Source organism: Eleutherodactylus coqui, chromosome 5 (assembly GCF_035609145.1).
Source record: "Eleutherodactylus coqui strain aEleCoq1 chromosome 5, aEleCoq1.hap1, whole genome shotgun sequence".
NCBI classification, from domain to species: domain Eukaryota; kingdom Metazoa; phylum Chordata; class Amphibia; order Anura; family Eleutherodactylidae; genus Eleutherodactylus; species Eleutherodactylus coqui.
The window spans coordinates 4,195,052-4,213,815 of NC_089841.1; the positions used below are offsets into that span (position 1 = coordinate 4,195,052).

General features: G+C 45.9%; 1 protein-coding gene across 8 annotated transcripts in view; it reads right to left on the minus strand.

The window, feature by feature from the left end:
- Positions 1-18,764, minus strand: part of LOC136627265 (zinc finger protein 420-like) — a 130,440-nt gene that overhangs the window by 74,140 nt on the left and 37,536 nt on the right. For 4 of the 8 annotated variants that reach the window (XM_066602222.1, XM_066602223.1, XM_066602224.1 and 1 more), the window contains exons 2-4: positions 6,897-7,000; positions 6,410-6,589; positions 6,195-6,327 (exon numbers count right to left, since the gene is read on the minus strand). The exons of 1 other annotated variant lie outside the window; for it this stretch is intronic. In XM_066602222.1, the coding sequence (XP_066458319.1) occupies positions 6,195-6,327; positions 6,410-6,589; positions 6,897-6,992 (409 nt within the window). In that variant the 5' untranslated portion in view covers positions 6,993-7,000. The remainder of the gene's footprint in view (positions 1-6,194; positions 6,328-6,409; positions 6,590-6,896; positions 7,001-18,764) is intronic. 3 more of the 8 variants (XM_066602221.1, XM_066602225.1, XM_066602227.1) reach the window with 3 other exon arrangements.

Genomic DNA, 18,764 nt, shown 5'->3' on the forward strand with positions numbered 1-18,764 from the left:
CAGTAGCTTCACCCCTGTGGAGATCTCTGATTAACCCCCCTGCTCCAGTCCACTCAGATCCAGTAGGGCTCTTCCAGATGCTGGTACCCAGAAATCAAGCCAGGGATGTTCGGGCCTAACAGGCCGCTGCGGGTGTCCTCCGTGGAGTAGACCTTGAAAGGTCTTCAAATATTCCCCCCCCAAGTCCGGCGAGGTGGATGAGGGTGTTAGAGAGCTACCCTGAGCTGCGATTGCGAAGGATGGCACAGGATTTCCCAGGACAGAGCTCTCCTGATCACGTCCTGTCTCTTGGTGAGCTAGGCCACACCCCCATACAGACAACTTTATAAAATAGTTCTTTAACAATTATTTTAATAAGAATTTTTTTTTAAACTTCGTTTTAGTCAAAATATTGCATAGTTAATACAAGGAACATAACGCTACCTAATCTGCGCAATAGTTCTCTTTGATATGTGAGGAGCAGAAGAGAAGAGGTTTCCTCGCTCTTTTTATACTAACATAATGGAACGGTCTGTTAACATATATTGCAATAAACAGGTCAACATATTGGCTCCGGTGTTTTATCTCTTCGGACTGTTGTAGAACGGCTTCAGTTCATCAGTCTGTTGTGTTTGCTAAGAGTTAAGCCAAAGTTCCCATATTTGTTTAGACATCCCCTGTGTTTGTGTATCACCTTTTGTAAGGGATCACTGCATCTACCAATCTCATCCAAACCGAGACCGAGGGCGGCTCCACTGCCATCCACTTCATGGCCAGAAAGACCTCCCTAAGGAAGATCCGAGTGTAGTGAGGCCACAATTCCCCGTCCATTAAACCCAACAGTGCTATCCTCGGGGCCAAAATAAGGGGAAGGGGTAGAAGTCAAGACAGAAAGGTACAAATGTCCGCCCAGAATTCTAGAATAGGAGAACATTCCTATATTAACCCATTTACGACCAGCCACTGTATATATACGGCGGCTGGTGCTGGGCATAGAGGACCACCGATCGTAAAAATATGGCGGTGCTCTAAGTCTCCTGCCTCTGCAATCAGTCAGAGGCAGGAACGGGTTATCAGCTGTCAATGACAGCTGATAACCTGGAGCAGAAGGCAGGAGGGTTTTTTAACAAAGTGGGCAAAGTGAAAGGAAGAAGTTCTTTCACTACGGGAGCCTCGGGGGGGGGGGGGGGGGTCATGTGACCTCCCAGGATTCCCTGCTACTGCAGAGCTGGAGGGTCAGACTAGACCCTGGCAGCTCTGCAGGTGACTAATGTCACCACAGGGGTTGCTTTACCCTGCAACTGGGGATCCTATGGACGCCCTAGCTGCAGTGGGAAAATGTCAAATAAAGTTAAAAAAAAAAGTGAGTGTCCCCCAGAGGCCTTATATGACGTCATGGGGGACATAGATAGTGAAAAACACAATTACATAAATAAGTAAAACAAAACAACAGAATAAAACAACAATACATACATAAGAGAGAGAATAACACAAAGCAGACGCCAACAAAAACAGTCGCCGTATGCGCCCTGTAAACCAAAACCATACATACTATATATCAAAACATCCGAAATAAATAGAGGAACCCGTTACCGTACTTTATTTTAGTGTAAATATAAAAATAACTTTGAAAAAAAACTATAAACGTTAAAAAAAAAAATCATTTTTTTAGCATTTTACCCCCAATAAAACTAAAAAACGGAAAAAAAAGTCAGTGAAAAAGATATTATAAAAATAGTCCTATATGTCACGGAAAAAAAAACGCTGCAAAAATAATTTTGGTAGCTAAAGGAAAAAAAATAGAGCAGTAAAACCGCCACATGGGTAAAATCCCTAAAAACTGTCTGCTCCTTAAGGTACAAAACAGCTTGGTCCTTCAGGGGTTAAAGGTCAGAATCCTGCATTTAGCTGGTGAGCCCTATGGCACGCGGGTGTGTGGATCTTGCCTATTTTATGCAATCTGACCAGGGTTAAATAGGACTAATGGACAATATCCAGCTGTATCTGCTTGTTGTTAATAGCTGAGGATACTGTTAGGTGTGAGTCCATCACATCCGGCCAGTCTTCTGGCGATAGCGTGGGGATGTGGGTTTCCATTTGTCATAAACTGTTAAAGGGTTATGGCTAATTTGGGCTGACAGTTGGTGTGTACAATATGGAAATTAGGCCTTTAGGTCCTTGACATTTTAACATACCTATGGTGGGGTAGTTAGAAATTTTGGTTAGGGCGGGGAGGGTGTTCCAAGAAGTTGAACAAGTCCTATGCCCTCATCCCCCCAGCCAGGTAATTGTCCACGAGGGGGAAACTGTTCTCTAATAAACCAGGATTACATATTTCTCAACCAGCCCACTAAATAGTACAGCGGTCTGATAAAGCCATTCCAGCTTGGTCCTTGGGTTTCTGTGGAGTAGTTTCAATTTGGAGCGAGAAAAGCCCCAGGCAAGTACAGTGATAAGGGAGTTCAAGGGTTTGAAAAAAAAATTAGCGGGACCTTGACTGGCTTATGTTGCACAAGGCATAAGCATTTAGGCTGAATGACCATTTTGATCAAATTAATACGACCCGCCACTGAAAGGGGTAACCTAATCCATAATTTGAGTTTCTTCTTAACTAGTTCCTGTAGTGGGTAAATGGTCTCCATTGTCCCTTCATGGTCACACACCATAGTGATTCCAAGATACCTTAACTTGGATCCTACCGGCAGGCCACACTCGGAGACACGAGGGTCAACAAGTGGGTCCCCAGCAGTATACATGATTGCAGATTTTGGCCAGTTAATGTACAATCCCGAGAATTGATACAATGTATTTAAGAGCTTGAGGAAAGGGGTTTTCTGGGTCTGGAAGAAACAGGATCATCTGCATAGAGACCTACCACAGTGTCTTGCACCTCCCCTTGAATATCCGTGACCTCCGAAGTAGATCGCAGTCATATAGCTAGTGGCTTCATCGTCATGGCAAGTAGAGCAAGGGTAGGGGCAGCCTTGGCTGGTGCCTCGTGCCAGGGGACAGTTAGATGACAGAATACCATTCAGTGTCTCATTAGCAGGTGGGGATTTTTATAGGATTTGGATCCATTTCATAAATAGTGGACCAAATCCAAAGCCCTGCAGGCAGGCTTCTGAGAAGCTTGAGGGCTTCCTAGTATCCAGTAACACCAACACCCAGGGCATATTATACTTTCTAGCCAGTTGGATGGTTCTTGTACTCTACAGATGTTTATGTCTGAGAAATCCACTACTATAAAGTCCATCTGATCCTCATGGATGATGGAAAGTACAGCTTGGTTTAACCTAATAGCTAAGATTTTGGTTAAGATTTTATAGTCAAAGTTGAGTAACGATATTGGACAATAGGAATCCCGTAAGGTAAGCATACCCCATCGCAAAGTGTGGGGAGTGGCGTCATCATGCATTTCAAGGAAAGAAGATAATTGATCCAGGATATGGTCATCCAGGCCCATTAGCTTCAACCAAAAGAAGTGTAGTTTCCAAGTTGGAGCTATATTCCAACCAGGGAATTGTAGACTTCGTATCACCGGGAAGTGAGAAAAAAAAAAAATCAACAAGAGGTGAAGAAGGTATTATTTACTATAGGACATCAGCTCGGAGCCACTCCAGGGCCTTGGCCGGTCAATGCAAACATACTGTCTTGCCTTCAGCCACAATCCTTAGGTGTGAAGGATATGCCATGGAGTATGGAACGTTCCTGGATTTAAACTCCCTCTTGACCTCCACAAACGTAGTCCTTTGCTTCTGGAGCTCAGCTGAGAAATCGGGAAATATTGAGACCGTGACACTGTTATATTGAATAGGGCTTTTCACACGAGCTTGACGTAAAGTGGTATCCTGATAACGGCAATTAGGGAGCCTGGCCAGCAGAGGGCGTGAAGGAGCCCCAGGCATGGGTGGTTTTACAGGGACCCCGTGAGCCCGTTTCACTGTAAACAAAGAGGAGAAGGCAACGTCATCCAGTGTGGATTGAAGCCAATGTTCTAGGAACGTTTCGGGATGCGAGCCTTCTGCTTTCTCTGGGAGGCCCATAATACGCTTATTATTACGCCGCAGGCGATTTTTAAAGTCATGTGACTTTATTTAGCATGTTTAGGCTTTTTTGTTTGCAGTGTGAACTGTGGCAGAAAGAGGGTTCAGATTGTCCTCAGCCATGGAGAGAAGATCCTCCATCTCGGTCATTCGCCCCCTCATATTTTGCACATCTTGTCTAAGCAGGTTGACGTTTATCTCGCTTTCCTCCATCTTCCCTGCTAATGAGGTTCTGCAGGTATTTATAGCCTCTAGTAAGTGGCGTTGGGTCGGCACAAGTCCGGCTCCACCTCATCCTCAGTGTTTGCTGTCTGCGCGGCTCGCGTCTAACGTGGGGTGAGATCAGGAGTGTCCGTGCGAGCAAAGTCTTTTACCGTTCAGCTACTGATGGATTTTTGGTGCTGGTGGTCAAAACAAGGGTTCTCTGCAGCGCCTCCCTGATGGAACTGGAGGCTGTGGGGTAATGTTCTGTTTTCCCTGCTATCAGCGCCTCTATCTGCCTGTTCACGGAGCCGTGGTACCAGGGGAGATCGCTGAGCGCCTATAGCACGGAGGCCGGTTGGAGCTCACCGCTTGTCCCGGTCACCACCTCCAGCGCTGATGACACCTCCAGGAGACAGAAGCATGCCACCTGCCTCCTAACGATCCCAACGGAGGCCTGGTGCAGCGCTTCAATGCACCCAGGTCTCACTAGACCGCAGCACTGTCACCACATTAGGACTGTGGACCCTTCAGAGCAGTTACAGTGGGTTCACTAGCCATCGCAGGTCTGTGCAGGATTCTGGGGTATCTCATGGGAGCTCCCCCCTATGTGCGTTCGGCCATAGCAGTAGTTAGCCACGCCCCCAATTTAATAAGAGCCCCTCCCACCAGCAATTAATAACATTGAGCAACTTTAAATGTGGCTTAGGTTCTTCAGTCACAGCAAATAATAATGTTGGGAAATCACTAAATGTTCCAGTAAGACAGAACTATTAATATGTTCTAAAGAGCAAGATACAAGCACAAAAGGAGGGGAACAAGAACTCTCTAGTAGACACCCCGAGTGCGTCCCAGTACTACCCAGTAGAACTGGAGCACCTACCCCACAAAGAGCAAACACGGCTCCTTCCTGCCCCGACTGTAGTAGTAATATATTAGTACTGGGAATTATTAGGAAATTATAGTACTAGTGTTTCTGGTGGTGCAATGCACCACACAGCTCTGCTACATGGTACATCCATTATGACCCCCACACACCTCACACACACAGTTCTACTACATCCATCCTGTTTCCCACAGTGATGTCACCGCAGGTCCTTCAGCCCACCGGATCTTTGTGGTATGGTAGGTCGGTGTCTTCTGTCAGTAATGTAGAGTTGCGTCTGAGATAACACCTTAGTTATATTCTCCCTTTGTTATTTTTGTCCTCCCTTTTTCAAGAGCCCCAACTGTGTTGTTCTTCTGTCGGCCAGGCTCTATGTTTTATATATGTTGTAGGACCTTCGATGAGGTCACCAGGGGCGGAGCATGAGAAGCACTCACATACATACTCACTGAAAAGTGGTCGTTAGTAGTTTGACAGTATGAAGTACGGCTCATTGAGAGTGAGTTGGGAAAGGGGTGGGGGCAGAAAGACAATCAGGCCACCCTAAGCACAAACCAGCCCCATATATGTTATATGCCCAAGGCACCTCTCCAGCTCTGCACCCCCTGTAATGTAGCAGAAGGGCTGGTGGTGATAGTTTGGGAGGCTTCGGGGGTTGCATGGGCCGAGGCACCTCTCCAGCCCTGCATACCCCTGCTACTATAGCAGAAGGGCTGCTGGTGGTAGTTTGAAGAGGGGTCAGGTGTAGCATGGGCCAAGGCACCTCTCCAGCCTCTGCAGCCCACTGCTTCTGTAGCCACATTGTCTTGCTACTGTTTTATGCAGTATCCGCTCGCCATGCAGTCGCTGACTAGTGTCACTGTACCACAGGAATGCTTACATATCAGCAATTAGTAAATGTGTATTGCTGATATGTAGGACTTCTGATTACACATTGACTTTAATCTACAATCCTGTAGTGAGCGGCTCCACTAATGCAACTAGCATGGTTTTCTGCCCAGCTGGCACTCCACTTCCTCCCTTGAAGCGCCAAAGGGCCTTGCCCTACCCCCCCCCCCCCCACCTGCTACAATCCTGCTAAATACCTCTATTACCCAGTGATGTCAGCGGCCGGTGGTCCTCCATCATGACGTCCTTGTACAGATCCCGGTGTCCTCCTACATACTCCCACTCCTCCATGGAGAAATAGACGGTGACATCCTGACACCTCAAAGGAACCTGACAACACAATATACAGTCATCACCCAGAAGCCTCCAGTGCTGTTACTGTATAATGTCCCAGCATTCCCTGCACCGTCACCTCTCCAGTCAGCAGCTCAACCATCTTGTTGGTGAGTTCTAGAATTTTCTGTATATTGCTGTCTTCGTTTATCAGGGGGTCAAGTGGGGGCCCCGTAATTGGGCTATTGGGTCTTCTCCATCCATCACACACAGGGGCCTGACAGCCATCACTGGAGGTCTTCTTCACTACTGTGTAATCCTGAATATGGGGAGACATTAATAAATATCACTACAGACATTACCAGAGTCCATCACCTCTATAGTGACATCATCCGTTATCCCCATAGATAAGAATAATGTAGTGTGACATCATCAGACTCTCTCCCCTGCCCAGTGACATCATCAGTCTCTCTCCCCTGCCCAGTGACATCATCAGTCTCTCTCCCCTGCCCAGTGACATCATCAGTCTCTCTCCCCTGCCCAGTGACATCATCAGTCTCTCTCCCCTGCCCAGTGACATCATCAGTCTCTCTCCCCTTCCCAGTGACATCATCAGTCTCTCTCACCTCCCCAGTTAGCTGGAAGAGTATCTCAAGGGTGAGATTTAATACACTTTCTGCCATCTTGTTTCTGTCCTCCTCCATCTTTGATGAATCAATCATGTAGGGACCTGAAGGGAAAGAATGTGAAACAATGGAAATAACACAAAAAACATAATACATTTACTGGAGATAATAAGAGGAAACATTATAAGTGTTTTCCTATCACTCAAAATTGCTTTACAACCGCTGTGTCCTCCCTGATGCTGCTGACAGGTGACTGCTGCAGCCAATCACGGGCTATAGGTGGTCAGTGCTGTGGTCAGTGATTGGCTGCAGCAGTCACATGTTCTGGTCAGCAGCAACCAGGAAGTACAGAGCGGTTGTGAAGCAAGTGGTGGGAAAACCCCTTTAAGGAGATATTAAAGGGAATGTGTTTTATGAAGCGCAAACTACAGGCAACACAAAATCGCGACAGGGTTCTCCTCACCGGGATCAGTTAGACTGATAGGTGACCAAGGCAGAGAGAAGTAGTCAGCGACCGCCCTGCTGACTCTTGTTATAGTGTTGTAGAGCCCAATCTAGAGGTCTGCAATGTCCGAGTGGGTTGGGATGTATGTAGGACATCAGGCAGCAGAATCCCCCTCACAGCTTCTGACCTGAACTACTGATATCTGACCTAATCGAGCTCCTCTTATGTTCACTACGTGCGCCAAATTAGATATTCAGAGGTTGGTGCACAAAAGGTAACAGATGGCCACATGCTCTGTATCAGGCCGGACGCTTCTGATTCATTCAAAAGGAGTACAATCGTGTTACGGACAAGCGTGACATCACAAACTAGGAGTTCTGGTGCTCATCCAGGATTGGTCGGTCCCAGGATATGGTAAGTCACACGTTAGTAAAGTATCAAAAGTGAAAGAATTTGTAAGAAGCAAATAATGTTACCAGAAAATGAGAAGCTTATCCAATCAGAACGGTGTGGGGGAATCATGGGGGGGGGGGGGGGGGATGCAACAAGGTTGTATATGAACACCTCTAACCGCTAACCTTTCACTAAGAGTAGATATAACAGGATATATATATATATATATACACACATACACACACACACACACACTATAAGAAGACAAGATAATAAATGATATATAGCGTACAAATATCATTACTACAACACTACTAAACTGCTGGAACCGACAGACGCAGCACGCACCAAACTGGAACGGCACGGACAGACCCCACTGATGGATGCAGCACACACCAAACTGGAACGGCACAGACAGACCCCACTGATGGACGCAGCACGCGCCGAACTGGAACAATGCAGGACAGAGCCCACTGATGGACGCAGCACACACCAAACTGGAACGGCACAGACAGACCCCACTGATGGATGCAGCACGCGCCAAACTGGAACAATGCAGGACAGAGCCCACTGATGGACGCAGCACACACCAAACTGGAATGGCGCAGGACAGAGCCCACTGACGGATGCAGCACGCGCCGAACTGGAACGGCACGGACAAACCCCACTGATGGACGCAGCACACGCCGAACTGGAACGGCACCAGACAGACCCCACTGATGGTTAGGAGGTCCGGACGGCATTGTATATACTGCAGCATACTCGGGACATTTATAGGGAGTTTTCCCAGAGGATTTCTCTATTTGAGAAGACGACATGTTGTGTGTTCAGGAAACCCTTAGAGGGGATACACAGATTACACCATAAACAATCCCCGCAGATCTGTGCGGCAACACAAAAGAGAGGCGGAGTATAAATATACCGCAGCATTCCCCTCGGAGAAGGACCTTACTGACGACGATGGGTGCACCATTAGTGCCCGCTTCACCATAGTGGCAATATATGCCCGAATTGTAGATGACACAGATGTGTTAAGAGGGTCCCGGCCATAATTAACCAATATAAGGGGGGGCTCTATAGTTTGGGTGGGTGACTTTAACAAAGCTCTCTGGGCTTGTATGGACACACCCACACATGACCTGTTTGACATTTGGCGTTTTCAAACCCCGATGAGATGTAGAGCAGAATAGATTCCATGCTGGTGTATAGGGGGTCTTATTAGTGGGGTCATTTCTACTACTATAGGCACCACGAAGCGGTTGGACCACCCAGAACTATGCTGGTGAATAGGGGTCTTATTAGTGGGGTCATTTCTACTACTATAGGCACGACGTGGTCGGACCACCCAGAACTATGCTGTGAATAGGGGTCTATTTTTACTGGGGTCATTTCTACCACTATAGGCATCACGACGTGGTCAGACCATCCAGAACTATGCTGGTGAATAGGGGTCTTATTAGTGGGGTCATTTCTATTACTATAGACATCACAACATGGTCAGACCACCCAGAACCATGCTGTGAATAGGGGTCTTATTAGCGGGGTCATTTCTACTACTATAGGCATCACAATGTGGACAGACCACCCAGAACTATGCTGGTGAATAGGGGTCTTATTAGTGGGGTCATTTCTACTACTATAGGCACCACAGCATGGTCGGACCACCCAGAACTATGCTGTGAATAGGGGTCTTATTAGTGGGGTCATTTCTACTACTATAGGCACCACGACGCGGTCCGACCACCTAGAACTATGCTGGTGAATAGGGGTCTTATTAGTGGGGTCATTTCTACTACTATAGGGACCACGACGCGGTCCGACCACCTAGAACTATGCTGGTGAATAGGGGTCTTATTAGTGGGGTCATTTCTACTACTATAGGGACCACGATGCGGTCGGACCACCCAGAACTATGCTGTGAATAGGGGTCTATTTTTACTGGGGTCATTACTACCACTATAGGCATCACGACGTGGTCAGACCATCCAGAACTATGCTGGTGAATAGGGGTCTTATTAGTGAGGTTATTTCTACTACTATAGGCATCACAACGTGGTCAGATCACCCAGAACTATGCTAGTGCATAGGGGTCTTATTAGTGGGGTCATTTCTACTACTATAGGCATCTCGAAGCGGTTGGACCACCTAGAACTATGCTGTGAATACATAGTAACATAGTATGTAAGGCTGAATGAAGACATTGTCCATCTAGTCCAGCCTGTCTATCCTACTGTGTTGATCCAGAGGAAGGCAAAAAACCCCAAGGCCAGAAGCCAATTAGCCCTTTTGGGGAAAAAATTCCTTCCCGACTCCCTAATGGCAATCAGACTGTTCCCTGGACCAACCCCTAATAGTTCCTACCTGCCTGTATACCCGGATTGACAATTAACCTAAGATTTATAGCCTATAATATCCTTCCTCTCCAGAAAGACATCAAGTCCCCTTTTAAACTCCTCTATGGATTTTGCCATCACCACTTCCTCAGGCAGAGAGTTCCACAGTCTAACTGCTCTTACAGTAAAGAACCCCCTTCTATGTTGGTGATGAAACCTACTTTCCTCTAATCGTAGCGGATGCCCTCTTGTTACCTCTGTGGTCCTGGGTGTAAACAGATCGCGGGAGAGATCCATGTGTTGTCCCCTCATGTACTTATACATGGGTATTTGATCGCCTCTTAACCTTCTTTTTTCTAGAGTAAATAGTCCCAATTTGGATAGCCTCTCTGGGTATTCCAGTGCCGTCATTCCATGTATTAGTTTAGTCGCTCTTCTTTGAACCCCCTCAATCACTAACATCTTTCCTGAGCACCGGTGTCCAGAATTGTACACAGTATTCCATGTGAGGCCTGACAAGTGCCTTATATAATGGAAGGATAATGTTCGCGTCCTTCGCCCCTATACCTCTTTTAATGCACCCCAAGACTTGATTTGCCTTTGCAGCAGCTAACTGGCATTGGTTACTTCAGTTTAGTCTATTATCCACTAATACCCCCAGGTCCTTTTCCATATCACTTTTCCCCAGTGGTACCCCAATAAGTGAATATTAGTGACATCCGTTTCTCCTGCCCATGTGCATAGTCTTACATTTTTCTACATTGAACTTCATTCACCATTCCCCCCCTCCCCAAGCCCCAAGCTTATCTCGGTCCGTTTGCAGCCGCACATTGTCCTCCGTTGCATTAATTATATTGTATAATTGTGTCATCTGCAAATATTGATATTTTACTGTGCAGCCCCTCTATCAGGTCGTTGATAAATATGTTGAACAGAGTGGGGCCTAATACTGAACCCTGTGGTACCCCGCTAGCGACTGTGGTCCAATCAGAGTATGAGCCATTTATTACCACCCTCTGCTTTCTATCATTGAGCCAATTTTTTACCCACTTACACATGTTTTCACCCAATCCGAGCTTCTCATTTTGTATATTAGCCTATTATGTGGCACGGTGTCAAAGGCTTTAGAGAAGTCCAGATATACAAGATCAATAGATTCTCCCTGGTCCAGCTTAGAGCTTACTTCATCGTAGAAGCTGATCAGATTTGTCTGACATGAGCGACCCTTCATGAATCCATGCTGGTGAGGAGTTATTCCCTTATTCTCCTTGAGGTGCTCATCAATGGTGTCTCTCAGAATCCCCTCAAAAATTTTTCCCGTTACTGAAGTGAGACTTACTGGCCTGTAGTTACCAGGCTCACTTTTGCTCCCTTTTTTGTAAATTGGAACCACGTTGGCAATGCGCCAATCCAATGGTACTACACCGGTCTTGATAGTGTCTAGAAATATTAAGTATAGCGGCCTAGCTATCTCGTCACTTAGTTCCCTTAGTATCCTTGGGTGTAATCCATCTGGGCCCAGAGATTTATCGATTTTAGTCTTCTTTAGTCGCTTCCACACCTCCTCCTGCGTTAGGTATGAGATATTTTGTGAGGGGTTTGTTTTATTCCCCTGCATCTCGTGTGGCATTTCCTTTTCGTTTGTGAATACACTTGAGAAGAAACTGTTTAGTAGATTTGCTTTCCTTTCGTCATCAATGATTTCTCCTGCATTGTTTTTTTAAAGGGCCAGCGCTCTCCCTGCAAATCCTTTTGCTGTTTATGTAGTTGAAAAATAGTTTCGGGTTGTTTTTGCTCTCTTTGGCGATCCATCTTTCCGCCTCCTCCTTGGCAGTTTTGATCTTATCTTTGCATACTTTGTTTTTTTCCCTGTATGATTTTAGCGCTTCTTCGCTGCCTTGTTGCTTTAGTAGTTTGAACGCTTTCTTTTTTTCGTTTATTGCCCCTCTTACCTTCTTGTCGAGCCACATTGGTTTCCTTTTAGTTGAGTTTCTTTTATTTTTAAAGGGAATGAGCTGCTCACATGAGGCGATTAGGATCCTGTTAAACTCCTCCCATTTTTCCTCCATACTGATATTTTTGAGGATGTTGTACCATTTAATGTTACCGATAGTAGTTCTAAGCTCATCAAATTTTGCTTTACCAAAGTTTAGTTTATTTGTCGCCCCCTGATAAGGCTTCCTATTGAGTGACAGCTGGAAGTTGATTATATTGTGGTCACTGTGGTCACAGGCCCCTCAACCTGCACCCCCTTTATATGTTCCGGTTTGTTGGTTAGTACTAGGTCCAGAGTGGCCCTCCCTCTTGTTGGTTCCCGCACAAGTTGGTTCAGGTAATTATCTTTAACCCCTTAATGACATGGCCTATTTTGAGCTTAAGGACCAAGCCTTATTTTTCAAATCTGACATCTGTCACTTTCTGTGCTAATAACTTTTGAATGCTTTTACTTATCAAGGTGATTCTGAGATTGTTTTTTCGTGACATATTGTACTTTATGTTAGTGTAAAAATTTCATCAATAAATTTTGTCCTTATTAGGAAAAAAAATCCAAATTTACTGAAAATTTGGAAAAATTCACAATTTTCAAACTTTGAATTGTTTTCTTTGTAAGATAGAAAGTCAAACACCACAACATAGTTATTAATTAACATTTCCCATAGGCCTACTTTACACAGCAATCATTTTTTAAGTGTTATTTTACTTTTTGCAGACTCCACAAAGTATATAAATTTAGCAGTAATTTTTCACATTTACTAGCAAATTTCAAAATCTAAATTTTTTAAGGACCAATGCAGTTCAGACATAGTTTTGTATGACGAGCCTGTATATCAGAATCCCCCATGAATTGCCCCATTTTAAAATCAGCACCCTTCAAAGTATTCAAAATGGCATTTAGAAAGTTTATTAACCCTTTAGATGTTTTACAGGAATTAAAGGAAAGTGCATCAAAAATTAGAACAGTTCCTTTTTTCTACTGATTTTCAATATAAAACCTTTTTTTTTATATAAAACAGTAGGAGTTAGCAAAGAAACAAAACTTGGAATGTATTACCCAGATTCCGCAGTTTTTAGAAATGCCCCATATGTGGACGTAGCCTGTTGTATGGGCACATGGCAGGACTCAGAAGGAAAGGAGCGCTTCTTGTCTTTTTGAATGCAGATTTGGCAGGAATAATTTTCAGACCCCATGTAGTGTTTGCAGTGCCCCTGAGGTGGCAGTACATTTGAAACCCCCAATAACTGACCCCATTTTGGAAACTACACCCCTCAGGGAATTTATTAAGGGGTGTAGTGAGCGGTTTGAACCCACAGATGTTTGAGGAATTTTTTTTAACAGTTTGAGTTCAATACGAAAAAATCCAATTTTTCACATAATGTTTAGCTTTAGGCCCAGATTTTCATTTTTCACCAGTGGCAGAAGGAAAAACGTACCCCATGATGCGTTACCCAGTTGCTCTCGAACACGGAAATGCCCCATATGTGGACGTAGCCTGTTGTATGGGCACATGGCAGGACTCAGAAGGATAGGAGCGCTTCTTGGCTTTTTGAATGCAGGTTTTGCTAGAATAATTTTCAGACCCCGTGTAGTGTTTACAGTGCCCCTGAGGTACCAGTGCATTTGAAACCCCCAACAACTGACCCCATTTTGGAAACTACACCCCTCAGGGAATTTTTTAAGGGGTGTAGTGAGCGGTTTGAACCCACAGGTATTTGAGGAATTTTTTTAACAGTTTGAGTTCAATACAAAAAAAAAAAAAAAAAAAAAAAAAAAAAAAAAAAAAAAAAAATCACATTTTTCACATAATGTTCAGCTTTAGGCCCAGATTTATATTTTTTACCAGTGGCAGAAGGAAAAAAACGTACCCCATGATGCGTTACCCAGTTGCTCTCGAACACGGAAATGCCCCATATGTGGACGTAGCCTGTTGTATGGGCACATGGCAGGACTCAGAAGGAAAGGAGCGCTTCTTGGCTTTTTGAATGCAGATTTTGCTGGAATAATTTTCAGACACCGTGTAGTGTTTGCAGCCCCTGAGGTACCAGTGCATTTGAAACCCCCAACAACTGACCCCCTTTTGGAAACTACACCCCTCAGGGAATTTTTTAAGGGGTGTAGTGAGCGGTTTGAACCCACAGGTATTTGAGGAATTTTTTTAACAATTTGAGTTGAGAACGAAAAATTCACATTTTTCCAATAATGCTCAGTTTAGGCCCAGATTTTTATTTTTTACCAGGGGCAGAAGGAGAAAACGTAACCCATGATGTTACCCAACAGGGAAATGCCCCATATGTGAATCTAAACTGTTTTTAGGGCGCAGGGCTCAGAAGGGAAGGACTTAGCATGTGGCTTTATGTACAAGCTGTGTGAAGTACATCAGGGTAAAACGTCAGGGCAATAAAAAAATTTAAAATTTCAGGGCCGTGTGGTAGATCTTAAAACACTCATTTATACAGAGGCCGGGTTGTGTGGGGCGCGTTTCACACTGGTATCTGGTGTCTTTTCTTATCCCCTGTTTGTAGCACACTCTGCACCTCTTTTGGGTCTTTCCCTTCGTCGCAGTGGAGGGAATTTCACTGAGAAAATGCTGCCCTGGTACAATTCTTGTGGCCTCGCTTCCAGAAGTACTGGGCCTCTCCCCCACCTCCTGGTCCCCAAATATTAGGTCCTTGATAACTTCCTCTTGAAATTCAAGGAATGTCCTCCTATGGCCTGCACCTCGGAACAGCACGTAGGCATTATACAGTGCCATCTGTACGAGGTGCACGGCCAGTTTTTTGTACCACACCCGTGTTTTCCGCATGGCTCTATAGGGCTCCAGTACCTGGTCTGATAGATCGACCCCTCCCATGTACTTATTATAGTCGAGGACGCAGTCTGGTTTGGGGGTCTCTGCACTGGTACCTCGTACTGGGCAGGGGGTACTGCTGTGGACGTGTATTGTCGTCAACATAAGGACATCCCTCTTGTCCTTATATTTGACGCACAATACATTGTCGCTGCATTGGGCCCGGCTCTCACCCCTTCTGAGCAGTTGCCCAAGCAGCGTCTTAGGGAGGCTTTTTTGATTTTTCCGAACAGTGCCACATGCCACTGTTCCTCTGGAAGCGAGGCACTGAAACAGGGGGACACTGGTATAAAAGTTATCCAGGTACAGATGGTAACCCTGGTCTAATAGTGGGTGCACCAGTTCCCACACTATTTTCCCTGTTACTCCCAGCACGGGGGGGCATTCTGGGGGCTCAATTTTAGTGTCCTTCCCCTCGTAAATACGGAACTTGTGGGTGTACCCTGATGTACTTTCGCACAGCTTGTACAACTTCACACCATACCGTGCCCGCTTACTGGGCAGGTACTGGCGGAATTTTAGCCTCCCCTTGAAGTGTACCAGGGACTCGTCTACTGCAATGTTTATCTGTGGGGCATACGCCTGGGCAAACTTGGCGTTAAAATGGTCTATTACGGGCCTGATCTTATACAACCGATCGTAATTGGGGTGATCGCTGGGGGGGGGCACAGCTGGTTGTCATTGTAGTGCAGAAATTTCAAAATACACTCAAAGCGCGTCCTCGACATCGCCATGCGGAACATTGGGGTGTGGTACAAAATATCGGTAGACCAGTACGCCCTGATTGTTGGCTTCTTTATTAGCCCCATGGTTAGTATAAGCCCCCAAAATTTTTTTTATCTCTGGTGCATCCACAGGGGTCCACTTATCGGGTCTGGCATAGCTGGAGGTGGGATTTTCTTCTATAAAATTCTGGGCGTACAAATTAGTCTGGGTAACAATGTGGGCAATGAACTCTTCAGAAAAAAAAAACTTGAAGTCCTTCCCTCTGAGCCCTTCCGTGTCAAATTGAATCCCTGGGTTCCCAATAAAATCAGGGATCTGGGGTCTGTAATCTTCCGGGGTACTCCAGTGAGCATCTGATGCATTGGGGTCAGTGGCGGTCCTTGGACGCCTTCTCGGGGGTGCAGGGAGCTCAGACTCGCTGGATGAGGATGAGGATGAGGAGTCGGAGAATGCCAAAAAAGTGGGGTCGTCATCACCACTACCTGAGTCCCAGTCTGATGCAATGATTGCATACAGTTCCTCTGAAGTGTACCTCCTGCGGGCCATATTTATATAAAATGGGGCACACGGGGAAAAAGTTTTATTAGATGGGACACTGCGGGATGGGGTGACCACGGGACGGGGGTCGGAAAGAACGCGGAAACTTATGTGGTGTATTCACGTGTTTTTATTTTTTTCTTTTTTTTTTACACAGACGAATACACTGACACAACACGGACTAACGACACGCTACACACTAGACGGACTAACTAAACGCTACACTAACTAATAACGGGTGACGGGACAGGTAACGAAATGGGAACAGGAACTTTTTTTTTTTTTTTTTACACCAAGGGATACACTGCTGATCGCACGCTACAGCTCACTCACTACACTTCTGATCACACACTACAGATCCCTCACTCACTACACTACACTGCACTTCTGATCACTCACTCCACTCTGCTACACTACACTGCCTGATCAATCACTCACTACACTCACTACACTACACTGCCTGATCAATCACTCACTACACTCACTACACTACACTGCCTGATCACTCACTACACTCACTACACTACACTGTCTGATCAATCACTCACTACACTCACTACACTACACTGTCTGATCAATCACTCACTACACTCACTACACTACACTGCCTGATCAATCACTCACTACACTCACTACACTACACTGCCTGATCAATCACTCACTACACTCACTACACTACACTGCCTGATCAATCACTCACTACACTCACTACACTACACTGCCTGATCAATCACTCACTACACTACACTGATCACTAACACTCACTCCACTACACCACACTGATCACTAACACTCACTCCACTACACCACACTGATGACTAACTCCTCTCCACTACACTGATCACTAACTCCTCTCCGCTACACTGATCACTAACTCCTCTCCGCTACACTGATCACTAGCTACACTCTGCTACACTCCACTCCACTCCACTCCACTCCACTCACTCCCTGCCTAATCTACACTCTAATCGCACTTTATAGTCACAGAATACACAGTAGGGGCTCTCTGTACAAGCACCGGAAACACACTGCGGTGCTTGCACATGGAGCCCCTACTGTAAACAGCGCAAAGTCCGCTGCTGCGCTGTGATTGGTCAGGGAGTTTTTCCCTGACCAATCACAGCGATCGTGGGGGAGGGACCGCTCTGATTGGTCCCCAGCCCGGACGCAGCACTTGTCTGCTGACTATGTCAGCAGACATCACTGCTGTGTCGCCGCGATTGTCACCGCGGCGACACTTTAATGACATGACGTACCAGGTACGTCATGTTGCGGGAAGTATCCCGCTACCATGACGTACCAGGTACGTCCAGGAGCAGGAAGGGGTTAATTACTCTCAAGAACTCATCACCCCTGTGAGATTTGCAGGTTTCCTTCTCCCATGTTATATCTGGGTAATTAAAGTCCCCCATGATAATTACTTCGTTTCGTTTTGACACCTCTTCTATCTGCCTTAGTAGTAAGTCTTCAGTTTCTTCTGTTGCTTTTTGTGGTCTATAGAAGACCCCAATCAGGATTTTGTTATTTTTTCCTCCCTGTATTTCTACCCACAGAGATTCCACCTGTTCGTCTTCTACCCCTATATCCTCCCGTAACCTCGGCTTCACGTTCGATTTGACGTACAGACATACCCCTCCCCCTTTCTGGTTCCTTCGGTCTCTTCTGAAGAGATTGTACCCCTGCAAATTCACCGCCCAATCGCACTTATCATCAAGCCATGTTTCCGTAATTCCGACTATATCATAGTTTATCATCAGTCATTCTCGCTTCAAGCTCCCCCACTTTACCGATCAGACTTCTTGCATTCGTGGTGATACAATTTATATCATTTTTTTTGTTTTTTAAATTTGTTTTGTTGCTATTCGTACTTCTGCTGATCTATCAGTTCTAAATGTACTAACCCCCCCCCCTGCTCGACCCCCAGTCCCTTTGCTTGGACCCGGATCGCTAGTTACACTAACTACCCCACTATTTCTCATTTTACCCTCCCCCCCAGTCCCTAGTTTAAACACTCCTCCAGCCTTCTAGCCATCTTATCCCCCAGCACAGCTGCACCCTCCCCATTAAGATGCAGCCCGTCCCTACCGTAGAGCCTGTAGCCGACAGCAAAGTCAGCCCAGTTCTCCAGGAACCCAAATCCCTCCTTCTTACACCAACTCCGGAGCCACTTGGTTACCTCCCTAAGATCCTGCTGCCTTTCTAGTGTGGCTTTAGGTACAGGCAGTATTTCTGAGAAAACTACCCTGGAGGTCCTCGCCCTGAGCTTGGACGCCAAGTCCCTAGGGGGTCTTATTGCTGGGGTCATTTCTACTACTATAGGCACCACGACGCGGTCAGACCACCCAGAACTATGCTGTGAATAGGGGTCTTATTAGTGGGATCATTTCCACTACTATAGGCATCACAACACGGTCGGACCACCCAGAACTATGCTGTGAATAGGGGTCTTATTAGTGGGGTCATTTCTACTACTATAGGCATCACGATGCGGTCGGACCACCCAGAACTATGCTGTGAATAGGGATCTTATTACTGGGATCATTTCTACTACAATAGGCATCACGATGTGGTCAGACCACCCAGAACT